Here is a 17577-nt window from a genome sequence, read left to right on the forward strand (position 1 = left end):
TAACATGATCAAGTTAAAAGCGTATTAATGATTTCTTAATATTAAAACATATATATTAGTAACGTGATAATGTTAAAAGTGTATTAATGATGGTTTAATATTAAAAACATATTAGTCACGTGATCAAGTTAAAAGTGTATTAATGATGTCTTAATATTTAAAAATATATATTAATAACGTGATCATGTTAAAATTGTTTTATGATGGTTTAATATTTAAAATATATATTCGTAAGGTGATAAGTTAAAAAGTGTATTAATGATATTAATATATTAGTCACGTGATCAAGTTAAAGCTCCGCCCTGTGACGAAACAGCCGTCGCCATTCCCCAGCATACATGTGTATATATGTTTATATGTATTTCTAGCTGTATATTTGTACAAATACACACACTTATGGGATGTTTTGATCCAACTAAGGTTGTAGTTTGTGTTCATGTTAGCTTGAATGATATCAACAGGATCGACATCATCTCGACATGTTCGGACATCAACTGGTAGGTAACTTTTCTCACGTTCTACCCACTGATGACACTGACTTCTTCTTGTCACTTACGTGCAACTTTCAACCGGTAACACTTCCACACTCACGCTGTACTTCTTCCACACTTCCACACCCGCGCTGTCTTTCTTGCACTTCGACGTCTTTATTCGTACGAAGTCCGAGTTGCTGGGGCTGGTGGGCATTTCGTGGCCGAGTCGTTTTTGGTGAGCTGAATCAAAGCTGGGGAGTGAAATGCTCTTTTAGATTCTGCTGACTCAACACAACAACTGACATGACGTCACCTTCATCAACACATAACATTTATTCCAGCATTCATCACACACTCATGTTCACCTGCACATATCATGTATGTAGAGTGGGGCAAAAAAGTATTTAGTCAGCCAGCGATTGTGCAAGTTCTCCCACTTCAAAGGATGACAGAGGTCTGTAATTTTCATCATAGGTACACTTCAACTGTGAGAGACAGAATGTGGAAAAAAAATTCACATTGTAGGAATTTTAAAGAATTTATTTGTAAATTATGGTGGAAATAAGTATTTGGTCAATAACAAAAATTCAACTCAAAACTTTGTAACATAACAGAGGTCAAACGATGACTATAAGTCTTTACCAGGTTTGCACACACAGTAGCTGGTATTTTGGCCCATTCCTCTATGCAGATCTTCTCGAGAGCAGAGATGTTTTGGGGCTGTCGCCGAGCAACAGGGACTTTCAACTCCCTCCACAGATTTTCTATGGGGTAGAGGTCTGGAGACCACTCCAGGACTTTTCAAATGCTTCTTACGGAGCCACTCCTTCGTTGCCCGGGTGGTGTGTTCGGGATCATTGTCATGCTGGAAGACCCAGCCACGTTTCATCTTCAAAGATCTCACTGATGGAAGGAGGTTTTGGCTCAAAATCTCACGATACATGGCCCCATTCATTCTTTCCTTAACACGGATCAATCGTCCTGTCCCCTTAGCAGAAAAACAGGCCCAAAGCATGATGTTTCCACCCCCATGCTTCACAGTAGGTATGGTGTTCTTGGGATGCAACTCAGTATTCTTCTTCCTCCAAACACGACGAGTTGAGTTTATGCCAAAAAGTTCTATTTTGGTTTCATCTGACCACATGACATTCTCACAATCCTCTGCTGTATCATCCATGTGCTCAATAGTGTCACAGTGGCTTACACTTGCATGGCATCTCATAAGCTGGACAACACACTGTGTCCAATGTTTTCACAAAGATAAAATAAGTCATATTTTTGGTTCGTTTAATAGTTAAAACAAAAGTACATTATTGCAATCAGTTGATATAAAAGCTTTTTTTATTTAAATCTCCTACTAGCATGTCAGCAGACTGGGGTAGATCCTGCTGAAATCCTATGTATTGAATGAATACAGAATCGTTTTGAATCGGAAAAATATCGTTTTCGAATCGAGAATCGCGTTCAATCGAAAAAATCAATATATTATCAAATCGCGACCCCAAGAATCAATATTGAATCGAGTTGTGGGACACCCAAAGATTCGCAGCCCTAATATATATATATATATATATATATATATATATATATATATATGTATATATCTCCATCCGTTTTCTATCGTTTATTCCCTTTGGGGTCGCGGGGGCGCTGGTGCCTATCTCAGCTGCAATCGGGCGGAAGGCGTCGTACACCCTGGACAAGTCGCCATCTCATCGCAGGGCCAACCCAGATAGACAGACAACATTCACACACACATTCACACACACTATATATATATCACACTATATATATATCTTGATTGGATTATCCAGAGAATAGTGCTCGATACCGTGGTAGAGCGCAATATGTAGGTGTGGGAAAAATCACAAGACTACTTCATCTCTACAGAACTGTTTCATGAGAGGTTCCCTCAATCAAATCTCCTGATGAGTGAGGGAACCTCTCATGAAACAGTTCAGTAGAGATGAAGTAGTCTTGTGATTTTTCCCACACCTACATATGTGTATATATATATATGTGTGTGTGTGTGTGTGTGTGTGTGGGTGTGGGTGTGTATATGTATGTAAATATGTGTGTGTGTGTGTATATGTATGTATATATATGTGTGTGTGTGTGTGTGTGTGTATGTATGTATATATGTGTGTATATATGTATGTGTGTGTGTGTGTATATGTATGTATATATGTGTGTGTACATATGTGTGTGTGTGTGTGTGTGTGTGTGTGTGTGTGTGTATATGTATGTATATGTATGTATATATATATATGTGTGTGTGTGTGTATATATGTATGTGTGTGTGTGTATATGTATGTATATATGTGTATATATGTGTGTGTGTGTGTGTACATGTGTGTATATATATGTATGTATATATATGTGTGTGTATATATGTATATATATATATATGTGTTGTCTATGTGTATATATATACATATATATCTGTTTTAATGTTAAAAATGTATATTAGTAACATGCTAATGTTAAAAGTGTATTGATGTTTTACTAAAACATATATTAGCAACATGATAAAGTTAAAAGTGTATTAATGATGTTTTAATGTTAAAAAGATATATTAGTAACATGATAAAGTTAAAAGTGTATTAATGATGTTTTAATAATAATAAACGTTTTTAACTTTTTTTTATCGTTTCAATAGCTATTCCGTGACAGTCAGTTGAAAGTCTTGGATTTATATTTCTTCACAATTTGGATTATTTCCTCTTGTCACATCGAGCTCAGATTTCGGTCTATGGTTTCATTCCAGTCTTTAACTGGTCCATCATCTACATCTGGCAGTCTTTGTTCCAGACAGATTCCAGTATTTACAAAGTAGTTCTTCAAGCATCCAAATACTTTCTCCATGTTGTAACTTTTTCTAGAAAATATGAAATCTAATCCTTCTTAGCACCATTTTACTGATTTATTTAGGATGCCCCGTGTTGCTCTTTTATTGTTTTTGTTCCTGTCTATTAATTGTTTGTCATATTCTTTCCTACGTGTTCGAAGGATGCTAGTTTGCTTATTCTTATATGTTGTTGTATTTGTTTCCTGCTTCTGTAGATATTTGTCTAATACATTTTCTATATTATTTATTCTTGTCGCAAACATTTTTCAGTCCCTTCTTCATCAATGGTTGACTGTGTTTGTTATGCTTCTTGCTTGGTTGTTTGTCATAAAGCATTATAATAAATAATGCCATAAGCATCATCTACATCATTTTTACCGTATACATCAGACTTGGGCAATTATTTTGACTTAGGGGCCCCATTGGTGGGTAAAAATGTATCTAGGGACCGGTGTGTGTTATGTAAATGCTAAATAAAAACAGAATACAATGATTTGCAAATACTTTTCAACTTATATTTAACTGAACAGACTGCAAAGACAAGATATTTAACGTTTAAACTGGAAAACGTTGTTATTTTTTGCAAATATTAGCTCATTTGAAATTTGACGCCTGCAATATGTTTCACAAAAGCTGGCACAAGTGGCAAAAAAGACGGAGAAAGTTGAGGAACGCTCATCAAACACTTATTCTGAACATCCCGCAGGTGAACAGGCTAATTGGGAACAGGTGGGTGCCATGATTGGGTATAAAAGCAGCTTCCGTGAAATGCTCAGTCATTCACAAACGAGTGTCACCACTTTGTGAATAAACGCGCGAGAAAATTTTCCAGCAGTTTTAGAACAACATTTCTCAACGAGCTATTGCAAGGAATTTAGGGATTTCACCATCTACCGTCCGTAATATCATCAAAAGCTTCAGAGAATCTGGAGAAATCACTGCACGTAAGCAGCAAGGTCGAAAACCAACATTGAATTGTGAAGTGAATTATATTTATATAGCGCTTTTCTCTAGTGACTCAAAGCGCTTTACATAGTGAAACCCGATATCTAAGTTACATTTAAACCAGTGTGGGTGGCACTGGGAGCAGGTGGGTAAAGTGTCTTGGCAACGGCAGTGACTAGAATGGCGGAAGCGGGAATCGAACCTGCAACCCTCAACCCTCTACCAACCGAGCTATGCCGCCTCGAATTCTTGTGATCTTCGATTCCTCGGGCGGTATTGCATCAAAAAGTGACATCAGTGTGTAAAGGATATCAATTTAGGGATTTCACCACCTACGATCTGTAATATCATCAAAATGTTTAGAGAATCTGGAGAAATCACTGCACGTAAGCGACGATATTACGGACCGATCCCTCAGGCAGTACTGCATCAAAAAGCAACATAGGTGTGTAAAGGATATCACCACATGGGCTCAAGAACAATTCAGAAAACCACTGTCCGTAACTACAGTTCGCCGCTATTTGTTACGTCGGGAATGCTTTGTGGATGCGCGTGGTGTCACCCCGAGATGCACGAGTACCAGACAGGCAGGTAAGAGCGTGGTTTGATATAAAAATGATAAAATAACACTGGTACAAAAGGCAAAATAAAGCGCGTGCCTACGCATGAGAAGCTAATGCTAAACTTAGCATGCAGTCCAAGAAGAGCGTGCCAAGCGCACGGAAGCTAAGGAGCTACTTAGCAAAGGTACAAGAGATAAAGGAGATGCCAACTTGACTGTTGCTTACCGCAAAACAAACCATCCAGGAAGAACTCAGGTCGAAAACAGGCTTAAATACTCAAGCAAACAATCACACTCAGGTGCGCGTAAAAACAAGAGCAGGTGGGACAAATGTGAAACCAAAGTAACCCGACAAAACAAGGAAGTGCACAAACCAGGGATCGGAAGAGTCAAAAAATAATCAAGAAACACAAAAAGACTCAAAACCCTAAACCATATATGATCCAGGAGGCGGATCATAACACTATTTCTGGAAATGCAAGTTAAAACTCTACTGTGCAAAGCCAAAGCTATTTATCAACAACACCCAGAAACGCCGCCGGCTTCGCTGGGCCCCAACTCATCCAAGATGAACTGATGCAAAATGGAAAAGTGTTCCGTGGTCTGACGAGTCCACATTTCAAATTGTTCTCTTTTTGCGAGGATTACCAATTTAGAAGCGTCTTCACACTGAGGAGGGACGTTAGCCGCTCGAGGCGTGGCTTCATTTTGTTGAAGTTGAGGACTCCTTCGTTCGCTTGTTGCAGTCAAATTTGGAATATGTCATCATCTTGCGTTATCACAATATGTTGATAGCATTAAAACTCTTCTATCGATCAAATTGATAAAATTTTATCGCATATTGTTGATATCGCGCAACACTAACTGATTGTAATTCAGTGCCTTTCATAGTTTTCCGTTCGATAGAAACAAGTACTTTTCAAATGGATAATATTTTATTGAAATTAAATATTAATAAGAAAACATTCTGTTTCAGGTGCTGTGGATTCTCTGTGGACACAATTTATTTTTGGGTTTCGTTTACTCCAGAACCAAACAGTCCGAAGTCTTCACTGACAGTAAGTGTGAGATTATTCTTTTAATGTGCAAACAGTAGGAAACATGCTAACAATACCAAAGATGTTAACATTACCAAAGATGTTAATGGTCGTAAACGTGCTAACAGTAACAAACATGTTAACAATAGCAAACATGTTAACATTACCAAACATGTTAATGTTCGTAAACGTGCTAACAGTAACAAACATGTTAACAATAGCAAACATGTTAACATTACTAAAGATGTTAATGGTCGTAAACGTGCTAACAGTAACAAACATGCTAACAATAGCAAACATGTTAACATTACCAAAGATGTTAATGGTCGTAAACATGCTAACTGTAACAAACATGCTAACAATAGCAAACATGTTAACATTACCAAACATGTTAATGTTTGTAAACGTGCTAACAGTAACCAACATGCTAACAATAGCAAACATGTTAACATTACCAAACATGTTAATGGTCGTAAACGTGCTAACAGTAACAAACATGTTAACAATAGCAAACATGTTAACTTTACCAAACATGTTAATGGTCGTAAATGTGCTAACAGTAACAAACATGCTAACAATAGCAAACATGTTAACATTACCAAACATGCTAACGGTCATAAACATGCTAACAGTACCAAAGTGTTAACATTAGAAATCATGTTAACGGTCGTTAACATGCTAACTGTAACAAACTACCTAACAATAGCAAACATGTTAACATTACCAAACATGTTAATGGTCGTAAACGTCCTAACAGTAACAAACATGCTAACAATAGCAAACCTGTTAACTTTACCAAACATGTTAATGCTTGTAAACATGCTAACAGTAACAAACATGCTAAAATTACCAATCATGTTAACGGTCGTAAACATGCTAACTGTAACAAACAAGCTAACAATAGCAAACATGTTCACTTTACCAAACATGTTAACGTTTGTAAACATGCTAACAGTAACAAACATGCTAACAGAAGCAAACAAAATAACATTACCAAACATGTTAATGGTCATATACATGCTAACAATACCAAACATGTTAATGGACGTAAACATGCTAACAACAGCAAACATGTTAACATTACAAAACATGTTAACAGTCACAGACATGCTAACAGTAAAAAACAATTTAACAATAGCAAACATGTTAACATTACCAAACATGTTAATGGTCGTAAACATGCTAACAGTAACAAACATGCTAACAATAACAAACATGTTACCATTACCAAACATGTTAATGGTCGTAAACATGCTAACAGTAACAAACATTTTAACATTACCAATCATGTTAACGGTTGTAAACATGTTCACTTTACCAAACATGTTAACGTTTGTAAACATGCTAACAGTAACAAACATGCTAACAGAAGCAAACAAAATAACATTACCAAACATGTTAATGGACGTAAACATGCTAACAATACCAAACATGTTAACAATACCAAACATGTTAATGGATGTAAACATGCTAACAACAGCAAACATGTTAACATTAGCAAACGTTAACGGTTGCAAACATGCTAACAGTAACAAACAATCTAACAATAGCAAACATGTTAACATTCCCAAATATGTTAATGATTGTAAACTTGCTAACAGTAACAAACATGCTAACAATAGCAAACATGTTAACATTACTAAACATGTTAATGGTTGTAAACATGCTAACAGTAACAAACGTGTTAACATTAAAAAACATGTTAACGGTTGCAAACATGCTAACAGTAACAAATATGCTAACAGCAACAAACATGTTAACATTACCAAACATGTTAACGGTCGCAAACATGCTAACAGTAGCAAACATGTTAACATTACCAAACATGTTAACGGTCGCAAACATGCTAACAGTAACAGACATGCTAACAAGCAAACATATTAACATTACCAAACATGTTAATGGTCGTAAACATGCTAACAATACCAAACATGTTAACAATACCAAACATGTTAATGGACGTGAAAATGCTAACAACAGCAAACATATTAACTTTACCAAACATGTTAACGGTTGCAAACATGCTAACAGTAACAAACAATCTAACAATAGCAAACCTGTTAACAATACCAAATATGTTAAGGGTCGTAAACATGCTAACAGTAACAAACATGCTAACAATAGCAAACGTGTTAACATTACTAAACATGTTAATGGTCGTAAACATGCTAACAGTAACAAACATGCTAACAATAGCAAACATAGTAACGGTCGTAAACATGCTAACAGTAACAAAAAAATCTAACAATAGCAAACATGTTATCATTACCAAACATGTTAATGGTCGTAAACATGCTAAAAGTAACAAACATGCTAACAATAGCAAACATGTTAACATTACTAAACATGTTAATGGCCGTAAACATGCTAACAATAGCAAACATGTTAACGGTCGTAAACATGCTAACATCAGCAAACATTTTAACATTACCAAACATGTTAACGGTCGCACACATGCTAACAGTAACAAACATGCTAACAGTAACAAATATGTTAACATTACCAAACATGTTTACGGTCGCAAACATGCTAACAGTAACAAACATGTTAACATTACCAAACATGTTAACGGTCGCAAACATGCTAACAGTAACAAACATGCTAACTGTAACAAACATGTTAACATTACCAAACATGTTAACGGTCGCAAACATGCTAACAGTAACAATCATGCTAACAATAGCAAACATGTTAACATTACCAAACATGTTAACGGTTGTAAACATGCTAGCAGCAATAAAAAGGACCTTTTTCACCCTGCCTAAAAGTACAAAATGGAATTCCTCATAGTAGGCGCAGCGGTTTGCAAAATAATAGTTGTTAGACAATCAGAGGCACAACAGTTAAGCATGTTCAGTCTTCATTAACAAGCTAACAACATGCAGTCAACACAATTAACAGAAGCTGTCAACTTCTACGTTAACCCAACGGCGCTAATGCTAAGCTAACGCAGCTAATGCTAAGCTAGCACAGCTATTGCTATTCTCTGTCATTAAGTCCCTTGGCAGCAGGCTCCGCCTTTTAAAGCCACACCCTCATAAACTCTCTCAGTGGCATACAGCCCATATAAAGGTTGTCCAAAAATGTAAACAATACTTTCACATTTATTAAATAGTCAATAATGCAAGTATTTTGGGTGGGGAAAGTAAATATGAGTTCCTTCACATCACATGTGAATACAATGAAGTTTAATGAAGTTAATTCAATAAATGAACAATGTGCAGATGTGCTGGTTATGAAATAATTCGTGCTTTACTCATCTTGTGGTTTGGAGCTTTATTGATGAAAAAAATCATTCTGGATCAGTTTGTGGTTCAGAGTGTTGAACAGTGAGCCATGTTTCTAAGGCGTCCAGCGGGTGTTGTGTTCCCAGTGCGGCCCACATCTGGACAGGTGCCCAGGTCCAACTCCTGCTCACACAGATGTTTCGAGCTGCTTGAGGTGGAGCCGCCCAACTGTCGCTGTGACAATCTTTGTAAGACCTTCAACAGCTGCTGCTCTGACTTCGACCAGCTCTGCCTCAGGACAGGTAATTCACTATTGTCCAAAAATATTTAAAATGATATACTTTTTTCTGAACGGCACAACTTGCACATGTAACTTGCCTTGTAAAAATGAAAACTTAATTTTAGACCTTACCTTTAGGGAATTAATTTAAAAAGTATTCATTTCATTTCCTAAAAGTATGTTGTATACAAGTAATATGTGTGTATATATATATATATATATATATATATCTATATATATATCTATATATATATATAGATATATATATATCCATCCATCCATCCATCCATTTTCTACCGCTTATTCCCTTTTTGGGGTCACGGGGGGCGCTGGCAACCATATATATATATATATATATATATATATGGCTTGTGTGCTATTTCCTTGTGTGCCATGGACCGGGTTACTGAGCCTTTCTGCATGGACTAAAAGGGTGGAGGTCTGGGCTTGCATACGCCTTTGTATCACTTCATAGCCATACTTCATGACATGTCCACACAACTTTGCTTTCCCCCGGAATGTAGGCTTACAGAATCTAAAAAACATGTTATTTCATACTATAGCAGACATTACAGTCACTTTTAAATCATCCCCCAATATAAGCTACGCTTTTGTCTGCTGCACAATATTACTACATTTGTTTCTTGCCCTTCTTTGTTATTTTGTTTCGCCGTCTTTCTCTCACTATAAATTGCACTGCACCCACCACCAACTTTCAGAACTGTTGTGCAATTAACATCCATCCATTTTTTGCCGCTTGCCCCTCTCGTGTCTTGTGGATTTGGTGTTGATTAGTCTGTTCACCACAGCGGGTGGCTATGAGTGCAGCAAAGATCGCTGTGGGGAGATGCGCAATGAACACCATTCTTGCCACTGCTCAAACGACTGTCTCGCCCGAGGAGACTGCTGCACCAACTACAGGACACTCTGCAGAGGTAAGTGCTAATTACTCATTTGTACGTGTACAGCTAATTAGGAATTGCAAAGCAGTCTTCAGTCGCAGAGTCAAACTATTAAAGATAGATATTTGCCCAACATTGTTGTGTAGGATTTTAATGTAAATGTAGTCAATATCAATTTTTTCTGTGTGTAGCCTTTGGTTTAGTTAGGGCTGGGCAGTATGGCTGAAAACTGTACCACGATATAAGTGTTAATATCGGTTCATATCGTTAAATAATAATATTTCTTATGACCTATCAAAAAAGAAGAAAAAGCAAAATATTTTCCTTCCTCGGATTATAATTTTCAGGTTCAAACACTGATGACATCTATTAAACAAGACAAAAGGCAAAGATTCAAACAGAGACAGACTTAAATTTGGACTCAGATCTGAGGAGAGACATGGCCACTGTACAGTCCTGCACCGTGCTCTGACGAAAAAGGTTTACGTCTCCTCTTTTATTTCGATATTCAATGTTGACGCAACAACACATGTCACAACAAAAAAGGCGAGTATATAAACAGTCATTGTTTTCGGTCACATTGAAGACAAAAGAAGAAGATGCCTCAGGCTTGGGCTCGTCCTGGATACAGCTTTGGCAGGTGTTTGAGGACAATAGATAACCCCTCCCGTCTCATTCCAACGTACACAGCGGAATCGTCCAAGACTTTGCTTGGTCGAACAAGACAGCTCTCATCTGTTTAATGGAAACTCAAAGAGCGGAAAGTTTTTGGATAATTTACACACAATTTTTCTAACAAAAATAACTTGAGTTATCAAGGCAAAAAGGAAATGTCAACACAAGCATGGAAAACACTGCAGGCAAAATCACATTAAACACTTAACAATAAGCTCTTAAAATGAAGGTGCAAAAATAAGAAATATGTAAGAAATGCTTCATAAAGTGTAAAAAAAATAGTGCAAAGTGTGAAAATGTAAACATAGAGAAACATGAGAACTGTAACGACCCCCTTCCTTTAGAAACAGCTGTTGCCATGTATTCAGGGAAAGTCCAAATAAAAGAGGAAGCGTACAATCTTTCGTCAGAACGTGGTGGGAGACTGTACAAGAGTACAGCCCAGACGTTTCTCCTCAATTGAGCCAAATTTTATTTTGTCTGTTTGATTCCTTGCTTGCTTGTTTAATAGATGTCATCAGTGTTTGAACCTGACATTGTGTTAAAATTAAGTTAACTTGTTGACATGTTAGTATTATTTTACTCATCATGAACAAGGATCAACATACTGTGTATATATATATATATGCATATGTATATATATATATATATATATTCCAGGCTACATATTATGATAATATAATGCATATATAATTATTATAATTGGATATCGAGAGTATGTTAAAGTTCAACTTTTACCTTGTTTACTTTTTTTGTAATCAGTCAGAAATATCAAGCAGCTAAAATGCGCCAAACATGGATAAATGTGGAGAGTGTTTTGCATTTTTGCCATCATGCTTTGTAATGGACTTAAATAGGTGTATCTTGTAAAATTTTATGGCGCATGATATTTTTTTTAAAATAATGTCCATAGAGTTCATTGAGCAGGTTGCGTTACGTGGGACCATGTGTGCTGAAATTGTGTGTCAGTTGGATTTATTTTTATTTTATTTTTTTTCACCATGACTAGGGAAGGTTGTCCGCATAGGGTCATATAACTAAATGCTGCTCACATCTCTGTTCACTGCCTAATTTAAGTTAACTGTCTTGAATACCTTGTGTTATCTACCAGACGGCGATATAATAGCAGCATAAACGCCACTGATCTAGAATGTACTCAGCAATAAACATGAATACATAAAATAATAAAAAGTCATGACATTTATTAGGATGCACAGTAGAAGTATTATCCATGATGTATGGGAAATAACGTGTTGTTCGTTTTTCAGGAGACACTTCTTGGCTGCAAGATGAATGTGAAGATATAAAGAATGTTCAATGCCCTGCAGGGTGCGTAACGTTGAGCACCTTCAAAAACTAGCATTTTACTCAGGAGTCTCATTTGTCGTTTTATAAATCCTCCTGCTTCTCTCCTGTCAAGCAGCATATGTGAATATATATTTACTGTGCTGGCAGATTTGTGCGCTCACCACTCATCATTCTGTCAGTGGACGGTTTCAGAGCTTCCTACATGAAGAGAGGACATACTGTCATACCTAACATTGACAAACTCAGTAAGTTGTTTGTGCTCGATCAACATTTATTTGTTTATGTCTTCATGAATATTTTGGATTTGTTCCTGCTTTTACTTTGCCAGGAACATGTGGAACACATGCTCCGTATATGAGGCCTGTGTACCCGTCCAAGACCTTCCCCAACCTCTACTCAATGGCGACGGTAAATCAAAAATACTAGAACCTAACCTGTTGTTGTCCAATCGTATAATGTCTGCAACTGACAAGGGGCTTGGTGCTGAGCGATATACTGTAGCAGGCCTGGGTGATTATTTTGACTCGGGGGGCCAAATCATATATATTTTTATGAACACTAATACAAAACCTCACAATAATGTCTGATTGAAAGCTAAAAACGTTATGACAAACCGCCTTAAAAAACGGAATGGAATTTAAATGTATTTACTGAAGTAGACACCCAGAATGTGCGTGCAAATAAAGAATGTGAGATTTAAAGTATTAACTATAAATGATAAAACACTGAATATTGACGATATATGACCGTCACACCCCCCCTCCATCCACATGTTTTACAATCAAGCGAAACACAACAAAATTGCAACAAACATAGCGAACTTTTATTTATTTTACTAGTATTCTTTTATTTTATTTTTTAATTATATTTATTTCTATTTATAGTTCCTGATTTAATGATAATAAATACGATAATAAAATAAAAATAACAATTCAACTACTAGAACAAATTCAATTATGTATATCATATTATATATAATATAAAGTATATTTCTGTACATATATTTACATTTTATAGACATATAAAATACAAAAAAATAATACAAAAAAAACATTTAACAAAATAATATATATATATATAATATATATATATATTATTATATATATATTATTATATTATATATATGTCTAATTGAAAGCTAAAAACGTTACGACAAACCGCCTTAAAAAAACGGAATGGAATTTAAATGTATTTACTGAAGAGACACCCAGAATGTGCGTGAAAATAAAGAATGTGAGATTTACAATATTAACTATGAATGATAAAACACTGAATATTGACGATATATGACCGTCACACCCCCCCTCCATCCACATGTTTTCCAATCAAGCGAAACACAACAAAAATGCAACAAACATAGCGAACTTTTATTTATTTTACTTGTATTATTATTTTATTTTTTTTAAATTATATTTATTTCTATTTATAGTTATTGATTTAATGATAATAAATATGATAATAAATTAAAAATAATAATTCAACTACTAGAACAAATGTATTTATGTATATCATATTATATATAATATCAAGTATATTTCTGTACATATATTTACATTTTATAGACATATAAAATACAAAAAAATAATACAAAAAAACATTTAACAAAATAATATATATATATAATATATATATATATTATTATATATATATTATTATATTATATATATGTCTGATTGAAAGCTAAAAACGTTATGACAAACCGCCTTAAAAAACGGAATGGAATTTAAATGTATTTACAGAAGTAGACACCCAGAATGTGCGTGAAAATAAAGAATGTGAGATTTACAATATTAACTATGAATGATAAAACACTGAATATTGACAATATATGACCGTCACACCCCCCCTCCATCCACATGTTTTACAATCAAGCGAAACACAACAAAAATGCAACAAACATAGCGAACTTTTATTTATTTTACTTGTATTATTTTATTTTTATTTTTTTAATTATATTTATTTCTATTTATAGTTATTGATTTAATGATAATAAATATGATAATAAATTAAAAATAATAATTCAACTACTAGAACAAATGTATTTATGTATATCATATTATATACGATATAAAGTATATTTCTGTACATATATTTACATTTTATAGACATAAAATACAAAAAAACATATAACAAAATAATATATACATATATATATATATAATAAATTTAGTGTTAATTTATATTTCAATTAATTATGTATTTTATATTTAGTATATTATCATTAATTATATTTTTTAAATACACAAAAAATTCAGTTAATCCGTTCTAAGCCCCCAAAACATCACAATTTTGACATGCTTACTAGTATTAAAAAAAATGTTTAAGACAATAAAGCGTGTATGAAAACAATGCAATACAATGTAGTAGAAACAGTAGTTTCATGGGCGGCATAGCTCGGTTGGTAGAGCGGCTGTGCCAGCGACTTGAGGGTTGCAGGTTCGATTCCCGCTTCCGCCATACTAGTCACTGCCGTTGTGTCCTTGGGCAAGACACTTTACCCACCTGCTCCCAGTGCCACCCACACTGGTTTAAATGTAACTTAGATATTGGGTTTCACTATGTAAAGCGCTTTGAGTCACTAGAGAAAAGCGCTATATAAATATAATGCACTTCACTTCACAAGTAATGTTGTGACGATTGCGTGGCATCGTGATGCGGGTTCGTTCTCTCGTGGATGCAGTCGGGCTCGGACACAGCGTGAAGGTACGAAACACTGATTTATTTAAAATTAAAACAGACTATGAAACATAAAAACTTGCACAAGGCACAAAAGGCAAAACAACAGAACTAGCATGGGAGCTAGAAAAAAACCCAAAAGCGCTAGCATGGGAGCTAGAGAAAATACAAATACTTAGTGTGGAAGCTAGCTGGTTGCGAACAGGAATACGGGATCGGATCAGAGTCATCACTGTTGTGAAACACAAACTAGGAAGCAAGGCTGAATGAACGGAAAAGGCAGGCTTAAATAAGGACAGCATCAGAAAACAGGTGCGCGTCAAAAGCAAGGGGCAGGTGAAATGAATGCGTAACCATGGTGACAGACTAAACAAGGAAGTACAACCCGGAACCCAAAGAGTCCAAAACAAACAGTAAACACAAAAAGAGTCAAAAACTTAAATCAAAATATAGAATAGAATAGAATAGAGTTTTATTGTCATTATTGCAATGAACAGGTTCAAAGAACAACGAAATTGGAGCAGCTCCTCCTAAGGTGCATATACAATATGGTAGTATAAATTTAAAAAAATAAATAAAATAAATAAATAAATAAAAAATAAATTAAAAAAAAAAAAAAGATAGAGATGACAGATGTATCTATGTATACATACATAAAACATTATTTCACATTGTAGTCCAAAAAAATAGAAAAACATTTAAACATTACACATGAGGACATGATGGACATATGGACACTCAGTGCCTGTTTAGTGCTACTATGGCTCTTGGGTAAAAGCTATTTTTTAGTCTATTGGTGCTCGCTTTTAGCACCCTGTAGCGTCTGCCTGAGGGTAGCAGTTCCAGGTGGCTGTGCCCGGGGTGGAATGGGTCTTTCAGGATGCTCTGTGCTTTCCTGAGACAGCGGGAGCTGTACAGGTCAGCCAGGGAGGGGAGGGGGCATCCGATTAACTTCTGGGCGGTCTTTATGACTCTCTGGAGCGCCGTTCTCTCTGCGGCCGTGCAGCTGCTGAACCACACGCAGATGCAGTAGGTCAGGATGCTCTCAATGGAGCACCGGTAGAAGGACATGATCCGGGCAGCGGATCATAACATATTGTAATGATGTGCAGCCTTCAGATATTTCACATGAAGTCACAAACCTTTTAGTCCTTTTATAAAATGTAAATAAAAATATAAATCAGGGACAAAAAAAACATCTGAATTATTTCTCATCCATTGATTATTATTAGGGACGCACCTAAATGCCGAAACACAAAAATAATTGATTCCTTTTAGCCCATATCTTTCAAAGAAAAACATTTATTTATCACTGATATTACGACAATATGAAATAAAAATAAAATATTTCATTACAGTGTTGTTAAAATAATAAAATGAAATAAATTCTTGAAGCGCTAACAAAGGCCAAATAGGACAAAAATAAACAAGTACTTAAATGTGTCATTAATTGATGAAATCATTAGATAAAGAATTAAATCATGACATTTTAAAATACATAATTCATGAAATTTTGAAATATGTAATTAAATCAATGACTAGTTAATAAATTATGTCTTCATTAAATCAGTAGTTATTTAAATGATTAAATGTAATTTTCAATGAAATACATTAATGCCATGTTTAATAACACACGTGTGTGTTGAATTCCAACAATAATCAATTGATGACACTATTCAAGTCATTATTAAAGACCTATTTATTTATTTAATTTTGTTATTTGACTTTTTCTCGAATATCCTAACGATAATAAAGACATAATCTGGGAAAGCTGGGAGGAATGCTGTTTTCTTACTTGGTACTGCTGGCAAGTTTTCGAGTAAATAAAAAAAAAAAGTGGTGAAAAATGATTTGTTATTGTTGATTCACGCATATAACAAAATTTTTTAGGTGCAAATGAAGACTTTGAACACTAAACCAAATGTTTGACTTCCAGGGTCTGTATCCTGAGTCTCATGGAATTATTGATAATGCCATGTATGACCCCGTCTTTGATGCCACCTTCACGCTGAGAAGCAGAGAGAAACTGAATCATCGCTGGTGGGGAGGACAACCTGTAAATGCTCCAATCCTAATCTATCATAGACAACCAAATAGATGTGCATTTATAAAAATGTGTAGATGTACAGTGGGGCAAAAAAGTATTTAGTCAGCCAGCGATTGTGCAAGTTCTCCCACTTAAAATGATGACAGAGGTCTGTCATTTTCATCATAGGTACACTTCAACTGTGAGAGACAGAATGTGAAAAAAATATCCAGGAATTCACATTGTAGGAATTTTAAAGAATTTATTTGTAAATTATGGTGGAAAATAAGTGTTTGGTCAACCATTCAAAGCTCTCACTGATGGAAGGAGGTTTTGGCTCCAAATCTCACGATACATGGCCCCATTCATTCTTTCCTTAACACGGATCAATCGTCCTGTCCCCTTAGCAGAAAAACAGCCCCAAAGCATGATGTTTCCACCCCCATGCTTCACAGTAGGTGTGGTGTTCTTGGGATGCAACTCAGTATTCTTCTTCCTCCAAACACCACGAGTTGAGTTTATACAAAAATGGATACATGGATGATACATTAGAGGATTGGGAGAAATAGAACTTTTTGGTATAAACTCAACTGGTGGTGTTTGGAGGAAGAAGAATAC

The 17577-nt window shown here is 35.3% G+C and overlaps 1 protein-coding gene across 1 annotated transcript in view; it reads left to right on the forward strand.

Annotated features, from left to right (window-relative positions):
* Positions 1–200: 200 nt before the first annotated feature.
* enpp2 (ectonucleotide pyrophosphatase/phosphodiesterase 2) overlaps positions 201–17577 on the forward strand; it is a 75240-nt gene continuing 57863 nt past the window's right edge. The window contains exons 1-8 of the mRNA XM_061881626.1: positions 201–497; positions 5805–5886; positions 9239–9394; positions 10182–10307; positions 12218–12278; positions 12405–12502; positions 12586–12665; positions 16870–16989. Of these exons, the coding sequence (XP_061737610.1) occupies positions 480–497; positions 5805–5886; positions 9239–9394; positions 10182–10307; positions 12218–12278; positions 12405–12502; positions 12586–12665; positions 16870–16989 (741 nt within the window). The 5' untranslated portion in view covers positions 201–479. The remainder of the gene's footprint in view (positions 498–5804; positions 5887–9238; positions 9395–10181; positions 10308–12217; positions 12279–12404; positions 12503–12585; positions 12666–16869; positions 16990–17577) is intronic.

This window comes from Nerophis ophidion, linkage group LG21 (genome assembly GCF_033978795.1).
Source record: "Nerophis ophidion isolate RoL-2023_Sa linkage group LG21, RoL_Noph_v1.0, whole genome shotgun sequence".
Classification (NCBI taxonomy): Eukaryota; Metazoa; Chordata; class Actinopteri; order Syngnathiformes; family Syngnathidae; genus Nerophis; species Nerophis ophidion.